This window comes from Typopeltis vanoorti, chromosome 9, assembly GCF_054136105.1.
Source record: "Typopeltis vanoorti isolate ZY-2024b chromosome 9, IOZ_Tvanoo_1.0, whole genome shotgun sequence".
NCBI classification, from domain to species: Eukaryota; Metazoa; Arthropoda; class Arachnida; order Uropygi; family Thelyphonidae; genus Typopeltis; species Typopeltis vanoorti.
Window position 1 is genome coordinate 135,925,931 of NC_143557.1, and position 21,894 is coordinate 135,947,824.

The 21,894-nt window shown below is 37.2% G+C and overlaps 1 protein-coding gene across 5 annotated transcripts in view; it reads left to right on the plus strand.

Moving 5' to 3' along the window:
• LOC150103595 (CD109 antigen-like) overlaps positions 1–21,894 on the plus strand; it is a 716,838-nt gene that overhangs the window by 571,920 nt on the left and 123,024 nt on the right. For all 5 annotated transcript variants that reach the window (XM_090397638.1, XM_090397642.1, XM_090397639.1 and 2 more), the window contains 3 exons: positions 2,902–3,090; positions 4,380–4,458; positions 17,262–17,442. In XM_090397638.1, coding sequence (XP_090253764.1) covers positions 2,902–3,090; positions 4,380–4,458; positions 17,262–17,442 — 449 coding nt within the window. The remainder of the gene's footprint in view (positions 1–2,901; positions 3,091–4,379; positions 4,459–17,261; positions 17,443–21,894) is intronic.

Here is a 21,894-nt window from a genome sequence, read left to right on the forward strand (position 1 = left end):
ACTATTGTATGCAGGTCTGGTCTCTTTGTTTCTGTGGTGATTTTGTTACTGTGGAGAGAGTGCTAAAAATGATATGAGGATTGTGGGATACTAATTATGAAGACAGATTGTGAATTAGTAGACCATAGACACTAGCAAACAGGAAAAAAGAGGGGGTGATAAGATTGTGACTTAGAGACTTGAAGTGGTCATACAGGATTTCAGTTGATGGAATTTTTCATTTTATGGAGGGTGGGGAAAGAATGAGAGGGCATTCTTTTGTGCGATGAAGAAAGGGTGAGAGCTAGATTTTTCTCTCATAGAATGGTGTGTGATTGGAATGGATTGCCAGTTGATGTTGTGTGTACAAGTAGTATGAATGAATTAAAGAACATATGACAGCTAATATGTGTAGTATGTGGCCTCCTTCAATGCATTCCTGACTCCTTGGAGGTAACTCTTAATAATAGTAATAATAATAATAACGATGAATGACAATAATAATATTTAAGTTGCAATAAATGGGTTTTGATACCAGTACCAGCCTTTGATATCTAATATATACCAAAGAGTTGTATATATGGATTAGCAGTAATCAAGAAAGATGAATGAATTCTATAAACTATAGTACTGGGATCATTATTGTTCATTCTTTTATCAACAATATTGTAAATGCAATGTAGGAAGATATTCCTACATTGAGTGCTATGCAAAGGTGAAAGGTTATTAGTAATAGTGCTGATGTAATGGCGCCTTCATGAAGTTGTAAATAAACTGGAAAGTGGAGTAAATGAATGAAGGATACCAGTCTAACTGAGTGTAAAGATTTGAACTTAGGGATAAGCAGATTGAACATTGCATATTCTGTTGGTGGAATTATATTGAAGGAAGTGGAGTAACCAAGGGATGCAATTTATGCAAAAAATTTGGTTTTTAACTTTTGAAGAGAATGAAAAGTGGGTTTTGTACATGGAGAGTTGTGTATGTGTTGAATGCAATTATGATTTGATTTAAATCCTTTGTAATCCAGATTATCATCAATATTTTTTAAACAACAGTGGACTTTATTCCCTTTTCTTTCTCCTTCTCTACCTATTTTAGATGCTGTTGGAAGTCTCCTGCTAAAAAATTAAAGATCCCAAGAAATTATATTCCTGGTTTAATCCTTTATCCAAGTGTAAACAAATAAAGTTTATGTGTGAAGTATTTTCATGACTGGGCTACTTGTATATAGAGGCTGATACCTTCACATCAATTGCCTTAGTATCTCATAATGCAAAGTACACTCCTTTTCAGATGTGCTATTGAGGTATGTTAAAGTTCAGGCATGCCACTCTAAAAACTTTAAGTGATCTACAGGATCACTCTAAATCTCACTAAGTGACCCTAAAGGATCACTTAAATAACCAGTAACTTGAATGACTCCAGGACAGGAGGCTCATCGGTTTCTCTACTCAATGACAAGTAAAGGCCTGTCACCATGCAGAACCTCTCTACTCCCCAGGAAGCAAGCAAACCCAAAGACGAACACTGTCAAATATCATCAGTGGAGTCATACTGAGAAGGGATACCAAGGATGAAGTATTGCAGAAGTCATATATTTACCATATATAAATCTTGAAAAGGTGTATCACCTTATTATCTCTAAGATCCCAAGAAATTATTATTATTATTATTATTATTATTATTATTATTATTATTAACATCTGACCTCCATTGAGTCAGAGACTTATTGTGGGAAGTACACACTATTACACACAATGCTCATCCAACCGTGCTTTAAACTGATTCAACAGTGTCTACATTCATAACACACTGTGGCAATGCATTTCACTCACCAACCACTCTCCTTGCAAAGAACCTACTCCTCACTCCTCTGCTCACATTCTTGGTTTAATTTTTTAAACCAAGAATATCCAAGTGTAAGCAAACAAAGTTTGTTAATGAAGTATCTTCATGAATGGGCTACTTGTATATAGAGGCTAATGACTTCACTCAGTGGAGTTTCTCCATGAAATACTACAATAATAATTTGTTTAAAATGTATATAAATAAACAAGGATATTATTTAAGTTTTATAGATCTCTCCCCCTCCTCACCAATTGATGATAATGTGATGATTTGATGTTAAATCCTTTGTAATCCAGATTATCATCAATATTTTTAAACAACAGTGGACTTTATCCCCTTTTCTTTCTCCTTCTCTACCTATTTTAGATATTTTCACATCCCATTAGATTATGCAGATAAAAGTGCTGTATATTGTTTCTACTCTATACACATAGCTGGAAGGAAAGGGAGGAGGAGGAGATAGAGAAACACTACTGTGGGTTTTGACTGCAGATGGTTGTTGGCCTGCTGCTCATGTTTTTACTTTTTGTGAGAGAGTGGAATAGTTATGAATGTCATCTGTGTGACAAAGTGTGAAGTTAGTGTGAGATGGGTTGGCAATTAGCCAATTCCTTATGGACAAAGTTAAGAATATAAAAAGGTTTCTGGTACTATACTTCAAATATGAGAACATTATTGACAAGGGATGGATTTCTTTTATACAATATGAGCCCAGGAGAAAAGTAACTAAGAAAGAAGGATTTCAAAGGGCATCTTCTTCTTCTTCTTCCCATTCCATTGAAGGATATCATGCAGATTTACATTTAAGGCATCAGTTACAAGATTGAAGGTTGGGATTGTATGTGCAGTTGTGTCTTTTTGAATACAGTGAAATGGAGTATATCATCAGTAAAACTCTTTATGTGACATGATTTGAGATAAAAATGGGGGGGGGGGGCAGATTTAGGAGGAAGAGATGAGGAAGCTGTTGACTTAGTTAAAAAAAATCATAAGATTTGAAATATTATTCTAGCATTAAGGATAACTGATTTTTGATAGTATCCAAAAATTAAATCCCTTTTATTTTTTTAGGAGACGTGATTGGTCCTGCATTTCCAACAATGCCAGTCAATGCTTCCAGCCTTCTGCTTAAACCTTCTTGGTGTGGTGAACAAAATATGTTTAATTTTGCTGCAAACTTATACATGCTTCTATATTTGCGATTAACTGGTCAAAGACAAGCAGATACTGAAAAAATGGCATTTAAATACTTAAATATTGGTAAGTCAGAGTTCTTATTTTCCATTGTTTGGTTGTTGATCCAAAATACTAAAATCAAATATTTAACACCTTTTAACTAAACTGTATAAGTGCATTACATTATATTATATTACATTACATTATACCAAACCTTTGACTTTGAAAAATTAAAGTATTCTTTTGGTTATTTGGTATAAACCATTTTTTTTTATACTGATCTTTGTATCTAACTGCTGCTAAATGTATATGTGAAATAAAGGTAAGTTTCTCTGTCAAAACTAGTGACACCTTCTCAGAAAATAAATTATAAGCGTAAGCAGTAGGAGTAATTAGGTATATATAAACTATTTTTGTCCTCTTCAGACTCCATTCGCACCTTACCAGAGCTGAGATTTAAATTAAATCAAGCTTCATAACAGTGCTGACAAATCGAATTATCTACAATTCATCTCCAATTTATTATTATTATTATTATTAACATCTGACCTCTATGGAGTTGGAGATTCATCGTGGGAGGTACACACTATTGTACACTATGCTCATCCAACTGTGCTTTAAACTGATTCAATGTGTCTACATTCACAACACGCTCAGGCCATGCATTCCACTCACCAACCACCCTCCATGCAAAGAACCTACTCCTCACTCCTCTGCCCACACCCTCCTTATATAGTTTCCAGCGATGGCCTCTTGTTTTGCCCCCCACCCTCCCATTTTATGAAAAATCTCTTCCATGTCAACCTAGTAACAACCCCTGACTAACTTATAGGTCTCAATCATATCCCCTCTCTTCCTCCTATTCATGAGGTTCTGCAACTTACATTCTCTCAATCTGTCCTTGTACTCCAAATTCCACTGACCATCTTTGTGAATCTTCTCTGAACCCTTTCCAAAATATCCTTGTCACCATTAAAACCTAGTGACCAAATCTGTGCACAATTTATCTACTTTTTTTTACCTAACTACAAAATTTATCTACCTCTATTCTGACGTTACTCATTGTCACATCTGGCACTTGAAATACTTGCTGAAAATAGTATTATGCAAGTTTTGACACTGAAACATTAAACTAATATTCCACTTTGTTAAAAATTGCATAATAACATTAGTTGAAAAGGGGTTTTCATTTTGTTATTTATCATGGAAATCATTAAAACAATACATAAGATCTTCTTTATCAGTCAAAAACAGAACTATATTTATTTATGGAAAGAAAGATATTATTTGAATAATCTGAAAAATAGTCTGTGACATAATACTTATAGGAATTAAATTATCAATAATAAGCATTTTGTCATCTTTTTATATAGGTTACCAAAGGCAACTCAGTTATCAAAATGAAGATGGTGGTTTTTCAGCCTTTCGATGGAATAGTGAACCTAGCGTCTGGTAAATTTTAAATATTTCTGTATTTAGCTATTATATTTCATAAAAATTGACCATAGAGGCTTCCTGTTAGTCTGGCAACAATATTTTTTATACTATAATGCTAGCACATCAGAAGAAAGACTGTTATAGATTTGATTCTAGTTGCAGGTCACGAGAACCTTTTCTATACCTTTTTTTTTGCATGCAGTTCTTGAGTTAGTTGATCTTTTGCATAGGTAAGTATAGTTTTCTACCAGAAACTTGAGTTTTAAACCTACTCTTCAGAAAGACTTCACTGTTTATTTTCAAATGGCTTACTATTTGGAGAAAATAGTATAAGAACAACTGCTGCAGAAGATATAGTTAAGATATTTAATGAGTTCATAAAGGCCTTTCGTTCTTGCAAATGTGACATCACAAAGTGTTTGAGAGCAGTTGATGATTATTATTATTACTATTATTATTCAGGCCTCCATGGAGTCAAAAGACTCCTCGTGGGAGGTCCTTTCTAAGAAACACAAGTCTATCAAGTCTCATTGAGGGAGGTCCCGCCTAGAAAACACAAAGTCTATCATACCACTCCTTAAATGCATTGACCATTCTCGCTCTCACCACTCCATCAGGCAATGCATTCCATGGTTCAACCACCCTCCATGCAAAGAAACCACTCCTCACCCTCTTTCTCACAGTTTCCTTTCGTAACTTCCAGGATGGCCTCTTGTCATAACTCCTTCCCGCTGTTCAACCAAGCGAAAGAACTCCCCTGTAACCACCTCTCAACAGTTTAAAAGTCTCAATCATATCATCCCTCCTTCTTCTATCCAAACTCTGCAGTCTGCATGACATTGGCTGTCCTCAGACAATCCTCATAACTAATATTGTACAGTCCTGAAACCATCTTTGTTATCTACCTTTGTACCCTTTCCACAGTTAATTTATCCCCTTCAAATCCCAGGGAGGACCAGATCTGAGAACAGTAGTCTAAGTGTGGTCTGATCAGAGTCAATGAGAAGTCAGAGTGATGAGGAGACACTGACTGTAAGTGAGCAAGAGGTCCATGAGGAATTGAGCAATCTTGATATTCAGTTGTTTGCAATGATGCAAAGTTGGGATGAAAACTATGAGGAGTAGAGCAGATATTGTGGCCTTACAAGAAGACTTGAATAAATTGAGTGATTGGGCACATGAGTGGGGATCACAGTTCAATGTTGCAAAATGTAAGGTTTTTAAAATTTGGGAAACAAAGATGGGATGTAGAATTCATGCTTGGTGGGGATATATTGTTGAAGATAGAGGAAATAAGAGATCTTGGAGAGATGGTGGATAAGGATCTGAAATTCATTGCCAAAATTGTGAGGACAACAGATTTGGTCACCTGGTTTTCAAAAGAACAAGGAGATCTTGGAAAGTGCCAGAGGTGATTGACTAAGGTAGTTTCTGATCTCTGGAGTATTGAAAATGAGGAAAGGTGCAAATTACAGTCTAGTGATTATTGTGAGTATATAGATTATTGAGCACGATCTGGTCACTGGGTTTTCATGGTGACGAGGATATGTTGGAAAGGGTCCAGAGAAGATTCACAAGGTTGTCAGTGGTCTTTTGAATGCGGAGTACAAGGACAGATTGAGAGTAAATTGCAAAGCCTCATGAATAGGGGAAGGGGGGGATATGATTGAGACATATAAGCTAGTCAGGGGTTGTTATCAGGTTTACAGATTTTTCATAGAATGAGGGAGAGGGTAGGACAAGAGACCATTGCTGGAAACTGTATAAAGATGGTGTGAGCAGAGGAGCAGGTTCTTTTCATGGAGAGTGGTTAGTGAGTGGAATACATTGCCTAAGTGTATGTTGTAAATGTAGACACATTGAATTTTTAAGGCACAGTTGGATGAGCATTGTGTGCAATAGTAAGTACCTCCCATGATGAGTCTCCGGCTCCATGGAGGTCGGATGTTAATAATAATAATAACACAACGAATTTTGGGAATGATGAGGACACTGACTTGTAGAAATAAGAAGATTTTTGTTCCATTGTATAAGGCTCTGATTAGGCCACACATGGACTATGTGCCCAGATTTGGTCACCAGGTTTTCAGAAGGATGAAGAGATGTTGGAAAGGGTCCAAAGGCGACTGACTAAGGTAGTTTCTGACCTCTGGAATGTTGAGTATGAGGAAAGACTGAGAAGATGTAATTAGTGAACAGGAGGAGGGGTGATATAATAGAGATGTACAAGTTGGTAAGGGGTTGTTATAGGATCAACATTAAAGAGGTTTTTCATAAAGTGGGAGATCAGGGGAGAACAGGAAATGATCCCTCGAAGCCATATAAGGAGGCATGGCATGGTATGGTGAGCTATGTATATGACAAAGAGACCTCCTAGATGAGTCTTTGACTCCATGGGGGTCTTAGGGTAATAATAATAATAATAATAATAATAATCACAATATAGTGGAGTTATCTGAGAATGGATTGAGCAAAAATAGTGAATAACTTTAATGTGATTTGATTGGCTTTGTGTGTGATACAAATCGCATCAAATTTATAATCCCATGATACATTAGTGCTGTTGAAGGGCAGAAGGTTTTGACTATTTTTATAAGTTTATGTATTTTTTATTTTCTTTCTTTATTTTTTACCTAACTCAAAAATCCTGCTCTAGACACCAAATAAACACTTTTTTTTCAAGCCACTTCAGGCTTCCAATAATTCATTTCTGGCCTAAAGAAAATCAAAAACATCCATACCCATAACCTGTTGTTTGGAGAGTACATATGCTAACCACTTGATCATTCAGGTAAGCAATTAGTCTAATCGTCTTGAAGTAAACCATAAATATTATAATAAGTCTAATCTTTAAAGGTACCTGTGACATAACTATCAACAACAAAATTATACGATAACCACAGTAGTAAACTTTAATTAAAGTACAGATATTTCATACTGAAAATAACAGGTACCTTCTTCAGTGTGCAGAAACAACAACCAAAACAAAGAACAGGAAGACGAGGTACATACAACAATCTGTTTACCGATTAAAAATGGTTGCTGTGAGTTAAAAATTAATATCATTATTATTATTATTTTACAGCATCTCTATGGAGCCAAACTCATCACCCAAATCAACCATCATATGCACACAAATCCTATTATACCTCTCCTTGAATCCATTCACCATCAAGGAACACTCAACCAATTCTGGCAATCTATTCCAATCACTCACCACTCTCTACACAAAAAAAAACTGCTCTGCACACCCTTACTAACCACACTCTTATGCAACTTCCACAGATGGTCCCTAGTTCTCTGACTATTTTTCATATATTGAAAAATTTCACTTGCAATTTTACTATTAATATTAATAAATAATATTAAAACTATTTTTGTTGTTTACATAAAATGAGAATCTCTCAAACTTTTGGGAGAGACAGAATTGTTCCAATTTAGGTTAGGCTGATGTAAAAGGGTTTCACAACTGTCTTTGAAAAGGCATTCATATTTAAAATTGCTTGTATGGAGAAGATGAGCTTCATCCCACAGGATACTGTGTTTAGTGACAGTAGTATGCTGTGCCAAACCAGACTTCTGACATTTCATGTATTCAATGTGGTATTGATGTTCATTAATTCTTTTTTTTACAGAATGACCTGTCTGCCCAAAGTATGTCAAATTATGTTCACAGAGGATCTGGTAGGCATCTGCTAAATGTAGAGGTGGCAGTTTGTCTTTTGTAGATGGTAACAGATGAGAAATTTTGTTGATAGGAAAATATGTGGAATTAATGAGATACTTCTTCAAAATTCTACCAATAGGTTCAGAGATACCAGAAATATAAGGAATTGGAACCCTGCAATCTATTGAAGAATCCTTAGGTGTTGGAACATAGGAGTCATTTATCTGCTGGATTTGATGAGGGTTGTAATTTAATTCCATTAAAGTTTTGATAGTGAGAAGTTCTTGTTGTAAGCTTGAGGGAGAGGAGCACTCATTATGTGCTCTATTAATTAATCACTTCATAACATTAATTTTTTGAGAGGTGTGATGAGCAGACTTTTGATGAATGTATTGTAATGTGATTATTATTGCATATTTTTTTAGAGCTATTATATAGAAAGGATTTATACAAGATGGATGGCCTGCATTTGAATGGATTTGGTGTGCGGAGACTGGAAAAAGTGTTGCTGAATGAAGTGAAAATGGATGTGCAAAACCAGGGAAACTAGAACTACCAAGGAGGGGGGGGAGTGGATATGCGGACATCAGTGAGACAGTTCAGTGTAAGAATGTATATAATGTACTCGAGCCAGTACTAAGGACAAAAAATGGGAATGGGATATTTAGAATAATGCATCAAAATAGGGGTGGGACAAAGCGACCACTGCATTTCATGTATACAAATGCTAGGAGTATTAGGAACAAGAAGGAAGAATTTTTGGCCTTGATTGGCTCTTCCTGGCCACAGGTTATTGGCATTAGTGAAACACGGCTGACGGAAGATGATATAGTTAGTGGGATAGAATATGTAGGTTATAGTGTGTTTAGGAGGGACAGAGAGAATAAAATAGGGGGGGGGTGTTATTGATGACAGCTGATGAACTGCAGCCAAGGAGAATTGAAGTTGTATCGCAGGATAGTGAAAAGAGCTCATTTATTATTATTATTATTATTATTAAAACAAGACCTCATGGAGTCAAAGACTCATCTAGGAGGTCCTTTTATCTCACACACATCTCATCATACCGGGTCTTAAACACATTCAAACTCCTTGCAGACACCACACTCTCAGGCAAGGCATTCCTATCATTCACAACTCTGCACGAAAAAAACCTGCCTCTCACTCCCCTACTCACACCCTCTTTATACAGTTTCCAGGTATGACCTCTGGTTCTCCACTGATCTCCCACTATTCTATGTAGAAGTTCTCCACCATTGATCCTATAACAACCCCTCACCAACTTGTAGGTCTCTATCATATCTCCCCTCTTCCTTCTCTCCAGGCCATTTGAGGCTATTTGGTGTGAGATTGAGACTGGCAGAATAAAATATTATAATGCTATAGACCAGGTGATGGAATAGATGGTGGAGATAGTATGCATAAACAAATTGATGAAATGAGTGGAAGGAGGGTAATTATTATGGGGGATTTCAACTATGGTAACATTGATTGAAAGGAGGAGAGGAAACATGTGAGGAAGGAAATGGATTTTATTTAATTATTAAGGGCTAACTATCTGAGACAGCATGTAATTGAAAATACTAGGGGTGTGAGAGTGCTTGACCTGGTAATAGTATCTCAGAATTCGACTGTAATGAATATGACCATGTTGCCACCTATTGGTGAGAGTGATCATAAGGTCTTGACCTGGGAGGTGGCTAAAGGTGTGGAATTTTCGATGAAGACAGGGTATATGTGGAATTACTGTGTTGGCAAGTATGACAAGCTTAGGAGATTGCTTGGATCAGTGCCATGGCATATACAACTGCAAGGGCTGGATGTCGATAGAGCATGGGAAGTGGTCAAGGAGTATTTACAGGAGGTTATGGCTGATTGTATGCCTAGGGTCTGAATAGTAAATCAAGTAGGGGTTAAATGGATGAATAACACCATTAAGCTTGAGCTGCAAAAAAAGAAACAACTGTGGAGGTAATTTTAAGAGAAAGGTGACCTGCAGGCACACGAACGGTATAAAGTGCAGGCCAGAAGGGTAACGAGTGTTGTAAAAAAAGCAAAAGCGGATTATGAAAGGAAACTAGGTATGCAAGCTAAAGAGAATCCCAAACAGTTCTTTCAATATGCTGCAAGCAAGGAAAAAACTGTACACGGCAAAATGATTTTAAGGAATGACGATGGTAAGAAGGTCATCACTGAATCAGTCGATATAGTGGAGTTACTGAGCGAGCACTTTGCAAAAGTATATCATCCAGGTGGTGACATTGAAAAAATGAAGGAACCATTAGTTTATACAGAAATTGTGATGATAATAAAATTAGTTTAATCCCTTATCCAAGTGTGAGCAAACAAAGTTTGCACCTGAAAGTATCTTCAGGACTGGGGTAAGGTGGTACAACACCAGTAAACTCGTTGCAAAGGTGGAGCAAGATACCAACATTCCTATCTCAGTATCTCCTATAATGCAAAACACATCTCCTTGCGGATATGTCTAATGTTATGCATTAAGGGAAGGGCCACTACCCAGACTAGTTTCAACCTTTATTGAGGTCTCTTCAGTGGGAGCCAGGCCCACTGAAGGTGTGCCTGGCTTTTGGGCCTGGCTCCCACTGAAGAGACCTCAATAAAGGTCGAAACTAGTCTGGGTAGTGGCCCTTCCCTTAATGCATAACATCAGACATATCGGCAAGGAGATGTGTTTTGCATTATAGGAGATACTGAGATAGGAATGTTGGTATCTTGCTCCACCTTTGCAACGAGTGTATCTGGTGTTGTACCACCTTACCCCAGTCCTGAAGATACTTTCAGGTGCAAACTTTGTTTGCTCACACTTGGATAAAGGATTAAACTAATTTTATTATACTCTAACCAAGTGAAAAATAAACTTTCAACAGGAATTGTGATGAATGAAGTGGAGGTGAATAGTCTATTTCAGAACCTTAATGTGAATACATCTGTGGGATTGGATGGTATACTGGCACGGGTCTTGCGTGAAGCGGCTAAGGAATTATCAGTGCCCTTGACCATGTTATTTAATCTGAGTCTCGGGTCTGGTTTAGTCCCGAAGGTGTGGAAAGAGGGGAAAATGGTTTCACCTCCTTTCATAAAGGAGGATCCAAGACTACTGTTGCAAATTACCGACCGATCAGAATATCAGGAGTCATTGTCGAGGTCTTGGAGAAAGTAGTCAAGGGGAAAAATACAGGAATGGATTGATGAACATGAGATACTGTATGGGGGACAGCATGGCTTTGTGAAGGGTAGATCATGCCTCAGTAACTTGCTCAAGTTTTATAACAAGGTGACAGCTGAACTGGATAAGGGTAATGGGTTTACAGTGGTACTGCTGGACCTGACAAAGGTGTTTAACAGGATACCACATGGAATTCTAATCCGTAAACTACAACATATGGGAATGGATATAGGGTTGGTGAGATGGATAGGTGGATGATTGATGGAGAGATATCAAAGAGTAGTTTATTCAGGAGTAGAGTCCAAAAGATGGCCTGTGACTAGCGGTGTACCACAGGGTTCTGTTCTTGGACCACTGCTGTTTAATTTGTTCATTAACGGTATAGGGAAGGATCTAAGAGGAACGGTTTATTTGTTCGATGATGATGCAAAGTTAGGTAGGGCAATAGTGAATGCAGAAGATGTCAAAATCTTGCAGGACGACTTGGATAGATTGGAGTTCTGGGATAAGGAGAATGGTTGTCAATTTAATGCGACAAAATGTAAGGTTATGTATTTTGGAGTGAAAAGATTAGCAGAAGTATACCACATTGGTGGAACTGTACTCCAGGAGATTGATGAGGCAAGGGACTTGGGAATGTTGGTGGATAGGGAGATGAAGTTTAGGGGGCGCATTGCAAAAGTAGCTAAATCAGCTCATCAACTCACTTGGTTGTTGAAAAATACCTTGATGAGCAGAGACAAGCAAGTTATCGTTCCTCTGTGAGCCTTGATAAGACCTCATCTCGACTACTGTGCCCAGATTTGGTCACCTAGGTTCCTTCTTGATGGGGAGGAGGTGGAGAGGATCCGGAGGCGAGTGACTAAGATGATAGCAGTTCTATGGAATGAACCATATGAGAACAGGTTGAAGATTTGTGAGTTGCAGAAATTAGTTGATAGGCAGAAAAGGGGAGATATAATTGAGACATTCAAATTGCTAAAGGGTTTCTATAGGATTAATTCAGAGGATATTTTTGAGATCAGGACTGGTGGTGGGAGAACTAGCGGACACCCATGGAAGCTGGTCAAGAGTGTGGTTAGCAGGGGTGTTAGAGCTGGGTTCTTTACTTTTAGAGTGGTAAATGAGTGGAATAAGCTGTCAGAGTCTGTTGTGGGTGCTATGACGGTGAACGAGTTCAAGACAAGGTATGATAGATACTGTGAGAATCATATAGTTGTGTGGACATGATGTTTAGGGCCTCCCTCGATGAGTCTAAGAACTCCCTGGAGTCTCCCGTAATAATAATAATAATAATAATATATTTTTTTTTTTGGGAGGCTCAGAATGGATTAGGATATTGGCCACATCTAACCTAATATTATTGGCTATATCTGAGGCAAGTGGTATATCCTGCGTTCAACGGAAGCCATTATTTTGGTTTTAGGAACTTCTTTAGGAGTAATGGCAAAATTGTGTCCAAGACTTAATGCACTCGTGGCCTCTTTGGATAGGGTTGTCAATGATAGGTTTAGAACGATGCCATCTTGATGAAATTAATCCAGTCTAAGCCTCCCAAAAATAATATCCCACATAAAGAAATAATAGCTCTAAAAGAACTATGCAGTAAGAACCACATTACAATAACCAAATCAGACAAAGGAAACACCACTGTAGTAATGGATACAACAGAATATGAAAGCAAAATGCATGCACTGCTCCAAGATCAGTCTACATATCAAATCATAGATCGAAATCCCACCAACTCACAAAAGAATAAGGTGTGCAAGTTACTGAACAAAGTCACTTCCTGGCCAAAAGAAATTGTCAAAAAACTCAAACCCTTGCACGTTAAAACACCCAGAATATATGGTGCTCCTAAAATACGCAAACAAGGTACACCTTTGCATTCTATTGTAGATAGTATAAACAGTCCTACATATAAACTAGCTAAACATTTAGCCAAATTACTAGCCACTTACATAAACAATTCTCCCTCTTTTGTTAAAAATTCTACCCACCTAAAAAGTATTTTAGAAAATCACACCTTAAATAGTTCAGACCAAATGATAAGTTTTGATATCACCTCATTATTCACTAATGTATCACTGAATGAAACACTTAACTTACTAAATTCACAATTTCCCCCAGATATATTTCAGCTATTTAAATTCACAGTACAGGCAGGTTATTTTACATGGAAAGGGAAAATATACAAACAATTAGATGGGACAGCTATGGGTTCCCCCCTTAGCCAACTTCTATATAGAACATCTCAAAAAACTAGCTATCAACACAGCCACTCTCAAACCTAGTCTCTTGTACGCTATATTGATGATGTGTTTACTATTTGGCCACATGGCCCAGATACATTGAATACATTTTTAGTACATCTAAATAGCCAGCACCCTAAAATCCACTTTACAATGCAACTAGAAGCCAATGACTGTCTGCCCTTCCTGGACATACTGATCACATGCCTTTCAGAAGGTTCCTTATCATTTTCAGTTTATAGAAAACCCACACATACAGAGAGATACTTTCAGAAACAATCGTACCATCACCCTTCTCAACAATATGGTATCTTAAAAACACTAACCCATAGAGCTAGAGCAATCTGTTCCAATAACATTGCTCTCACTGCTGAACTTTCTCACCTATGTCACCATTTCTCACCTTCTCACCCAATGGTTACAATATCCATAAGATAGATAACATACTAAATGCTACCCAGAAATCCCCTCTATCTACCACAGAAGACTACAACAAAACTATCACCATCCCATACGTTAAAGACACATCTGAAAAGATATCTAGGGTGCTTAACAAACACCAACTGCACACTGTATGTGAAATTAGCAACTCTCATCCGTTCACCTAAGGAAAAATGCACTCCTTTATCACATCCAGGAGTCTATGAAGTGCCCTGTTCTTGCCATCAAGTCTACTATGGACAGACAGGAAGAACTGTGGACATCCACCTCAGTGAACACAAAAAATATATCCGACACTTTCGCTATGGCAAGTTGGGTCTGGCAGACCATGCTTTCAATACCCCAACACACAGGATCAATTGGAAAAAAACAAAAGTAATGCACAGAAGCTTCTATCAGAGAGGTTGTTCCTGGAATCAACAGAAGCCTTAAAACATACTCCAAACCTTAACAAGTATGGCTGTATAAATCTACCAAAGATTTGGGAGTCATCCTAAGACTAAATTAATACTTATTACTTTTATTTTATTTTATTTTTTTCAAACTTTCTAAGACTATTATTTGAACTGTTATTTCAAAACTTTGAACTTTTTTTTTTTTAAAAAAAAACCTAGATGGCAACCCATTAGGCCTTTAGTCTTGTGTTGCACGCTGCAGTTACTTATACTAGCTCCACTGTTACATCGGATTGTGGTTTTCTTGCATTTGTAACAAACTTTGTGTTGTGTGCTCTGAAGATGCTGGATATAATACCAGCAAAATATTAGCTTTTAAGTTAATAAATAGTTATTTTCTTATTCATCTGTGTTCATATCAATACCATTAAATCTATTACAATATGTCTGACGAACACATAAGCCAATCCACACTATGATAATATTGGATTTTTCTAAGGCATTTGATAGGATACTACATGATATGCTGTTGCGTAAACTGGAGAATATGGGATTGGAATATAATCTATTGACTTGGATCAGGGGATGGTTGACAGACAGATATGAAAAAGTGGTATACAGTGGATGTGAATCTGCCAGATTTAAGGTAACCAGTGGTGTACCAAAGGGTTCAGTCCTTGGGCCATTATTGTTCAATCTGTACATTAATCACATCAAGTAGGATCTATCATCAGATTTGCAATTGTTTGTTGATGATGCAAAGATAGGCAGGGCAATCAGGGTTGCTACTGATATTCAGCAATTACAAAATGATTTGAATAGACTGGAAATCTGGGCAAACGAAAATGGCTATCAGTTTAATGTTAGTAATGGTGGATAAGAATTTAAAGTTCAGCGGTCACATAGCAAAAGTTGCAAATACAACTCAGAGGATAATTGCTATGTTGAAGTGAACCTTGACATGTAAGGATAAGGAAGTAATTTTGCCTCTTTATAAGGCTTTGATAAGACCACACCTGGATTACTGTGTGCAGATTTTGTCTCCTGGGTTCCAAGGGGATAGAGAAGCTGTGGAAAGGGTGCAAAGAAGAGTTACTAAGATTATATCCAGATTGTGGGATTTAGATTATGAGGACAGATTGCGAGTATGTGGATTGCCAACTCTGGTTAACAGGAGAAAGAGGGGTGATATGATAGAGGTCTATAAACTTTTGAATGAATGTTATAGGATTTCAACTGATGAAATTTTTCGTTATACGGAAGGCATGGAGAGAACACGGGGGCATCCATGGAAGTTAAGGTTGTTCTCAATCAAGAAAGGGATAAGAGCTAGGTTTTTTCTTCCGGTGAGCAGTGAGTGTGAGTGGAATAATTTGCCCTAAGGGCAAATTATTCCACTCACACTCACTCACACTCACATTTCATATTCCACTCACACTTCATATTCCCGTAAATGAATTTAAGAGAAGGTATGATAGCTGGGTTGGGTAATGTTCAGCCTCCCTCGATGAGTCCTTGACTCCCTGGAGGTCTCAGATAATAATAATAATAATAATAATAATAATAATAATAATAGCCCTTAAATCATTCCCTGTATCATCAATATACAAATTAAACAGTAGTAGCTTTTCTACAGAGGCACTCCACTGGCCACCCTCATTCTCTTCATTCCACTCCATCATATACTACTATCTAGTGTCTCTGTGTTACCCCCCCCCCTCATCCATGCCACTAGCTTCATAGCCATTCCCATTTGCTTCATATTATGTAATATTCCTCCTTGCTGTATTTTATCAAATGCATTTGCAAATTTTGGCAGTAATGTGATGTAGCCATTTCTCTCAGCTGTCCAGATGACTTTTAATGCAGTCCACAGCAAAATAATTTGGCACATAGATGACCCTTGCCTCATAGATTCACTTTAATCTGTATCTCACAGATGCACTGTTTCAGCTCTGTTTCTTCTAGAGTTACTTCCATGGTAACTTTTCCAGTGAACTGGAAACATCATTCCTTTGCTTTCTGTTGGGTTTGTTAAAAACAAGAGCAGCAGCTGGCCAGCATCTCTTTTCACTCCAACTGCAACACATTGAACTTGCTTCTGTCCTCTAGAACAGCCTTTTTCATAATGTGTTTCCCAGCAATTTCAACTTCCAAACCTTCAAGAAAAATGTCAATAGATTTCTTCTTTCTCAGTCCTTACTTGCTTGCCACACATGTGGAACTGATGCCATAGGTTCTTGTACCTTGTGTGTGTGTGGAATAATAAAAAAAAATGAGTGACCAAGCCCATGATGAGTCTTTGCAATGTTTCATATGAGGATAAATGTGTGTGAGCACCCAAACAGTGAATAGGTTTAAGAATATATATATGATAGGTATTGTGTTAATGGATAGTGTGGGCCTTCCATGATGAGTCTTTTGACTCCATGGAGTACCTATATAAATAATAATAATATAATAGAAATGTATAAATTACTAAAGGGGATTTTATAGGATAGATGGCCATGAAACAAGAGACGTGAATAAGGGATCATTCCCAAAAGTTTTTTAGATTTAAGACTGTGGTTAATATTTAGATTTAAGTTTTAGATTTAAGATTGAAGATATTTTTAAGGTATTTTAGATTTAAGTTTTAAGATTGTGGTTAATATGGATGTGAGGACCGAATTTTTTCTTTGAAGCGTGGTGAATGAGTTAAATGGAGTATGATAGGCATTCTATGAATAATGATTAATATGGACCTCCCTCAGCCAGTCTTCAGATTTCGTGAAGATACCTAATTATAATAACATGAAAATAGATTTATTTTTGTTATAGTATACATGACAGTTATAACAATTTTCTTTTTTTTCTTTCTTTTCTAAATATAGGTTAACAGCATTCTGTGCAAGGATCTTCCATAAAGCTACCTTTCAAGAATGGGAAAATTTCCTCTTTATTGATCCTAATGTGATTTCTAAAGCAATTAATTGGCTATTGGATCATCAGTCTCGTGAAGGAGCATTTCTTGAAACATCAACATATCCTTATGACAGAAAAATGAATCTTACTGTAAGTACTGGTTTTATAACATTATTATTATTGCTATTATTGTTATTATACATGACACCTCCAAGGAGTCCAGGGGCTCATTTTGGGAGGACATACTACTCTACACCACTACACACATCTCACTGTCTCTCTACTCCTTAATTCTACTACCACACACAACTATCATCAATGCCATCTACTACCTATCACCAACAGTATTTTTTGTCTGTAAATTGTGTGTTCTGATGGCCAATTTGTCTGTATGCATGATGAAAAATCTGAGTTTCTAGGAGGAAAAAACTCTGCTGCCTCTGTGTGACATCAGCTAACTCACCTTCAATCAAAAAAGCCCATATAAAGATTCCTCTTGTCACGACGAGAATTGGGCTCAGGCCTTTCCCAAAATGAAGGGCACAGTGTACCTCATTACACCTCTATCCACCATCTACATGCTATGTTATCTACCACCTACTAATAGTATTTTTGTCGGTTAATGGAATGTGTTCTCTGGCCCATTTGCCTATATGTGTGTGTGAGGGGGGGGGGGGCGGAACCTGAGGTCCAGGAAAAAATTCTGATCAATATTTTTTTTATATGACTCCTACACACAAAAGAGTTTATTAAACTATAGTACATTTGTACCATGGGTGGGTTAAGATTATTTCTGTTTTTACAGTTTTTTATTTTTTGGTATTTTTATTTATATTTTACAAAAAAAAAAAAAAAAAAAACTGAACTATTTTCAAGCCACTTCAGGCTTCGAATAAGCAGGGCAGTAGTCTCACACTGGGCACTGAAATTCATCTTTATTTCTGTTTTCAATTTTATGTTTTTTGATATTTTTATTTATATTTTGAAAAAAAAAAAAACATTGAACTTTTTTTAAACCACTTCAGGCTTCGAATGCACACCATGCACATTGTGGGATTGGTTGGAGAGCAGATATACAAACTACTTGGGCAGCCAGGCCAACTACTGATATGAGATTTTAACTCACCTTCAATTGGAAAAGCCCACACAGTCAACATTCAAGCACAGGGATTCCCAAACTTTTTAGACTGAAGGAGCCCTTGCACTAAAAAACTGCATGACACATGTGCTGTTACGGTATCTACTAGAGAATTTTTCAAATTGTGCTATGCGGAGCCCAGAGATACTGTTATTGCATGCTGGTTAGTACCATGCAATAACAATATAACATCATGCAATAATAATGTTTTCTGTTCATTTTATATTTCATAAATATTATAAAACCAATAGAAAACGTTACATGTTGTCAATGCAAGTTTGCTGTAATAAGAGTTGACTGTATAAGGATTCCTCTTGTCATGAGTATTGTTATATTTCATTTCTCAAACTCAATCCTGAATATTTGTGAATAAGGGAGATGATCTGCCAATCCAAAATTTCATAACACAAATAAAAATTAGATTATAGAATAATTTTTAATGTGTAATTATACAACTTGAATATTATTATTACAGTGGATAATATTACTAGTACAGTGGATCTTGTGTGAGATCCACTGTACTAGTAACATATCTATCATATTGAACCTTAAACCTTAAACTCATTTACACTCCCAGCACTCACTATGCATTCTGGCAATGTCTTGTGTAGTCTCCTCCTTACACCTTTCTTGATAATGCCTTTACACAAATTCAAGGGATGGTTTCCTGTTTTCTTCTCCTCTCAGTTAATGCTTTTTTTAATAATCTTCTCTGTATTAATCCAATAAAATCCTCTAACAAATGTTATTATTGTTATTATTATTATTCTAAGATCCCATGGAGTCACAGACTCACAAACACCATGCTCTCAGGCAATGCATTCAATCATTCACAACTCTAAATGCAAATAAACCTGGTTCTCGCTCCCTTACTAACACTCTCCTTATACAGCTTCCAGGGATGAGCCTTTGTTTCCCTCCATTTCCTACCATTTTATGAAAAACATCTTCAATATTAATCCTGTAACAACTCCTTACCAACTTATACATCTCTATTATATCACCCCTTTTTCTCCTATCCACCGGTCTCTCTAGAATGCATCATCTCAACCTATCTTCATATTCAGCATTTGAGAGATCAGAAACTATTTTGGTCAATCACCTCTGGACCTTTCCTGATGTCCAGATGTTATATAGTAATATAAAATCTAGACATCTCTTCATCCTTTTGAAAACCAGGTGACCAAATCTGTGCATGCACAGTAGTCCATATGTGACCTAATCAGAGCCTTATACAATGTAACTAGAATCTCCTTACTTCTACAAGCCAGTGTCCTTCACATCATTGGCAAAATTCATTGTGTTGTCCTCACAGTTTGGCAATATGTCCTCGAAATTTCAAATCCTTATATGCTATCACCAAAAGATCTCTTATTTCCTCCACCCGAATAATATATCCTCAACAAGAGTTAATTCTACATCCCATATTTGTTATCCAAATTTTAAAACCTTACATTTCACAACATTGAATTGATATCCCCACTGCTGTGACCATTCACTCAATCTATTCAAGTCTTTTTGTAAGACCAGAACATCTGCTCTACTCTCATAGTTAATCCCAACTTTCCATCATCTGAAAAACGACTGAATATCCTCATCCAAATCTTCCCCAATATTATTAACAAAGAGGTTAAGCAGCAATGGACCTAAACACAGACTCCTGAGGCACAGCACTAGTGGCCTTCCTCTTCTGGAATATTGCTCCCCCATACACAACTTGTTGATATCTATCAAACAGCCAATCTCCAGTCCAATGTACTAGTCTAATATCCAACATCATCAACTCTAATTTGACTATCAACTTATTATGCAATAATCTATCAAAAGCCTTTGGAAAGTAGAAGTATACTACTATGTATCGATCTTCCACATCTAGTGCTGCTGTCACCTTTGCAATATGTTCCCTGAATATTCAGCTTTCTATCAATCATCACCCCAGATCCCTTGCCTCCCCACTTCCTCCAGTACAGTTCCTCCAAGAGGGAGAGAGAGAGAGAGAGAGAGAGAGAGAGTTTGCAGCCTCCCATCCATGTATCGCAAACTTCAATTCCTTACATTTAGCTGAATTGATTATTATTATTATTATTGCTATTATTCAGGCCTCCATGGAGTCAAAAGACTCATCAAGGGAGGTTCTTCCTAAGAAATACAAAGTCTATCAAAACTCATCGTGGGAGGTAACTTCTAGGAATCACAAAATCTATCATACCACTCCTTAAACTCATTGACCATTCTCGCTCTAACCACTCTATCAGGCAATGCATTCCATGGTTCAAAAACCCTCCATGCAAAGAAACCACTGATCACTCTCTTCCTCACAGTTTCCTTTTGTAAATTCCAGGGATGGCCCCTTGTCATCACTCCTTTCTGCTGTTCAACCAAGCAAAAGAACTCCCCAGTGTCAACCATGTAACCACCTCTCAACAGTTTAAAAGTCTCAATCATATCATCTCTCCTTCTATCCACCAAACTCTGCAGTCCACATTCCCTCAGCCGATCCTCATAACTAACATTGTACAGTCCTGAAACCATCTTTGTTATCTGCCTTTGTACTCTTTCTACAGTTAATTTATCCTCTTCAAATTCTGGGGACCAAATCTGAAAACAATAGTCTAAGTGTGGTCTGGTCAGGGTCTTATACAACGGAATGATAACTCTTTTATCTCTGCAGGTCAGTGTCCTTCTCATTATTGCAGCAGTCCTCTGTGTTATCTTCACCACCTTTGCAATATGTCCCCTGAATTTCAGATTTCTATCAATCATCAACTCTGGATCTGGATCTCTTGTCTCCCCTACTTCCTCCAGTATAGCTCCTCCAATAGAGTATGCAGCATCCCATCGATGTGTCCCAAACCTCAAGACCTTACATTTTGCTGCATTAAACTGGTACCTCCATTCATTTGCCCATCTATCTAGCTTATTCAAATCCTCTTGCAGGGCTACCACATCTGCACTATTACTAATAACCCTTCTCGGCTTCACATCATCCGTAAACAACTGAATATCCCCCTGTAATCCACTGACAATATCAATGATATAAAGGTTAAACAGTATAGGTCCCAGTACTGAGCCCTGTGGGACCCCCACTTGTAACCCTCTGCCTCCTGGAAACTGCCCCACCATACACAACTCTCTGATACCTATCAGATAGCCAATCCTGAATCCAGTTGACTAACCTGATATCCAAACCCATGTGCTGCAGCTTAAATATCAGCTTATCATGTGGCACCCTGTCAAATGCCTTTGCTAAATCCAAGAAAATGGCAGTATCATCTTGCAAGCTCTCCACATCGCCTTGAACTATTACTATCACTATTAACTATTATATCGCCTTGAACTATTACTATTACTATTAACTATTACTCTACCTAATTTTGCATCATCAGCAAACAACTGAATATTTCCTTTCAGGTTATTTCCTATATCATTTATGTACAAATTAAACAGCAATGGTCTGAGCACTG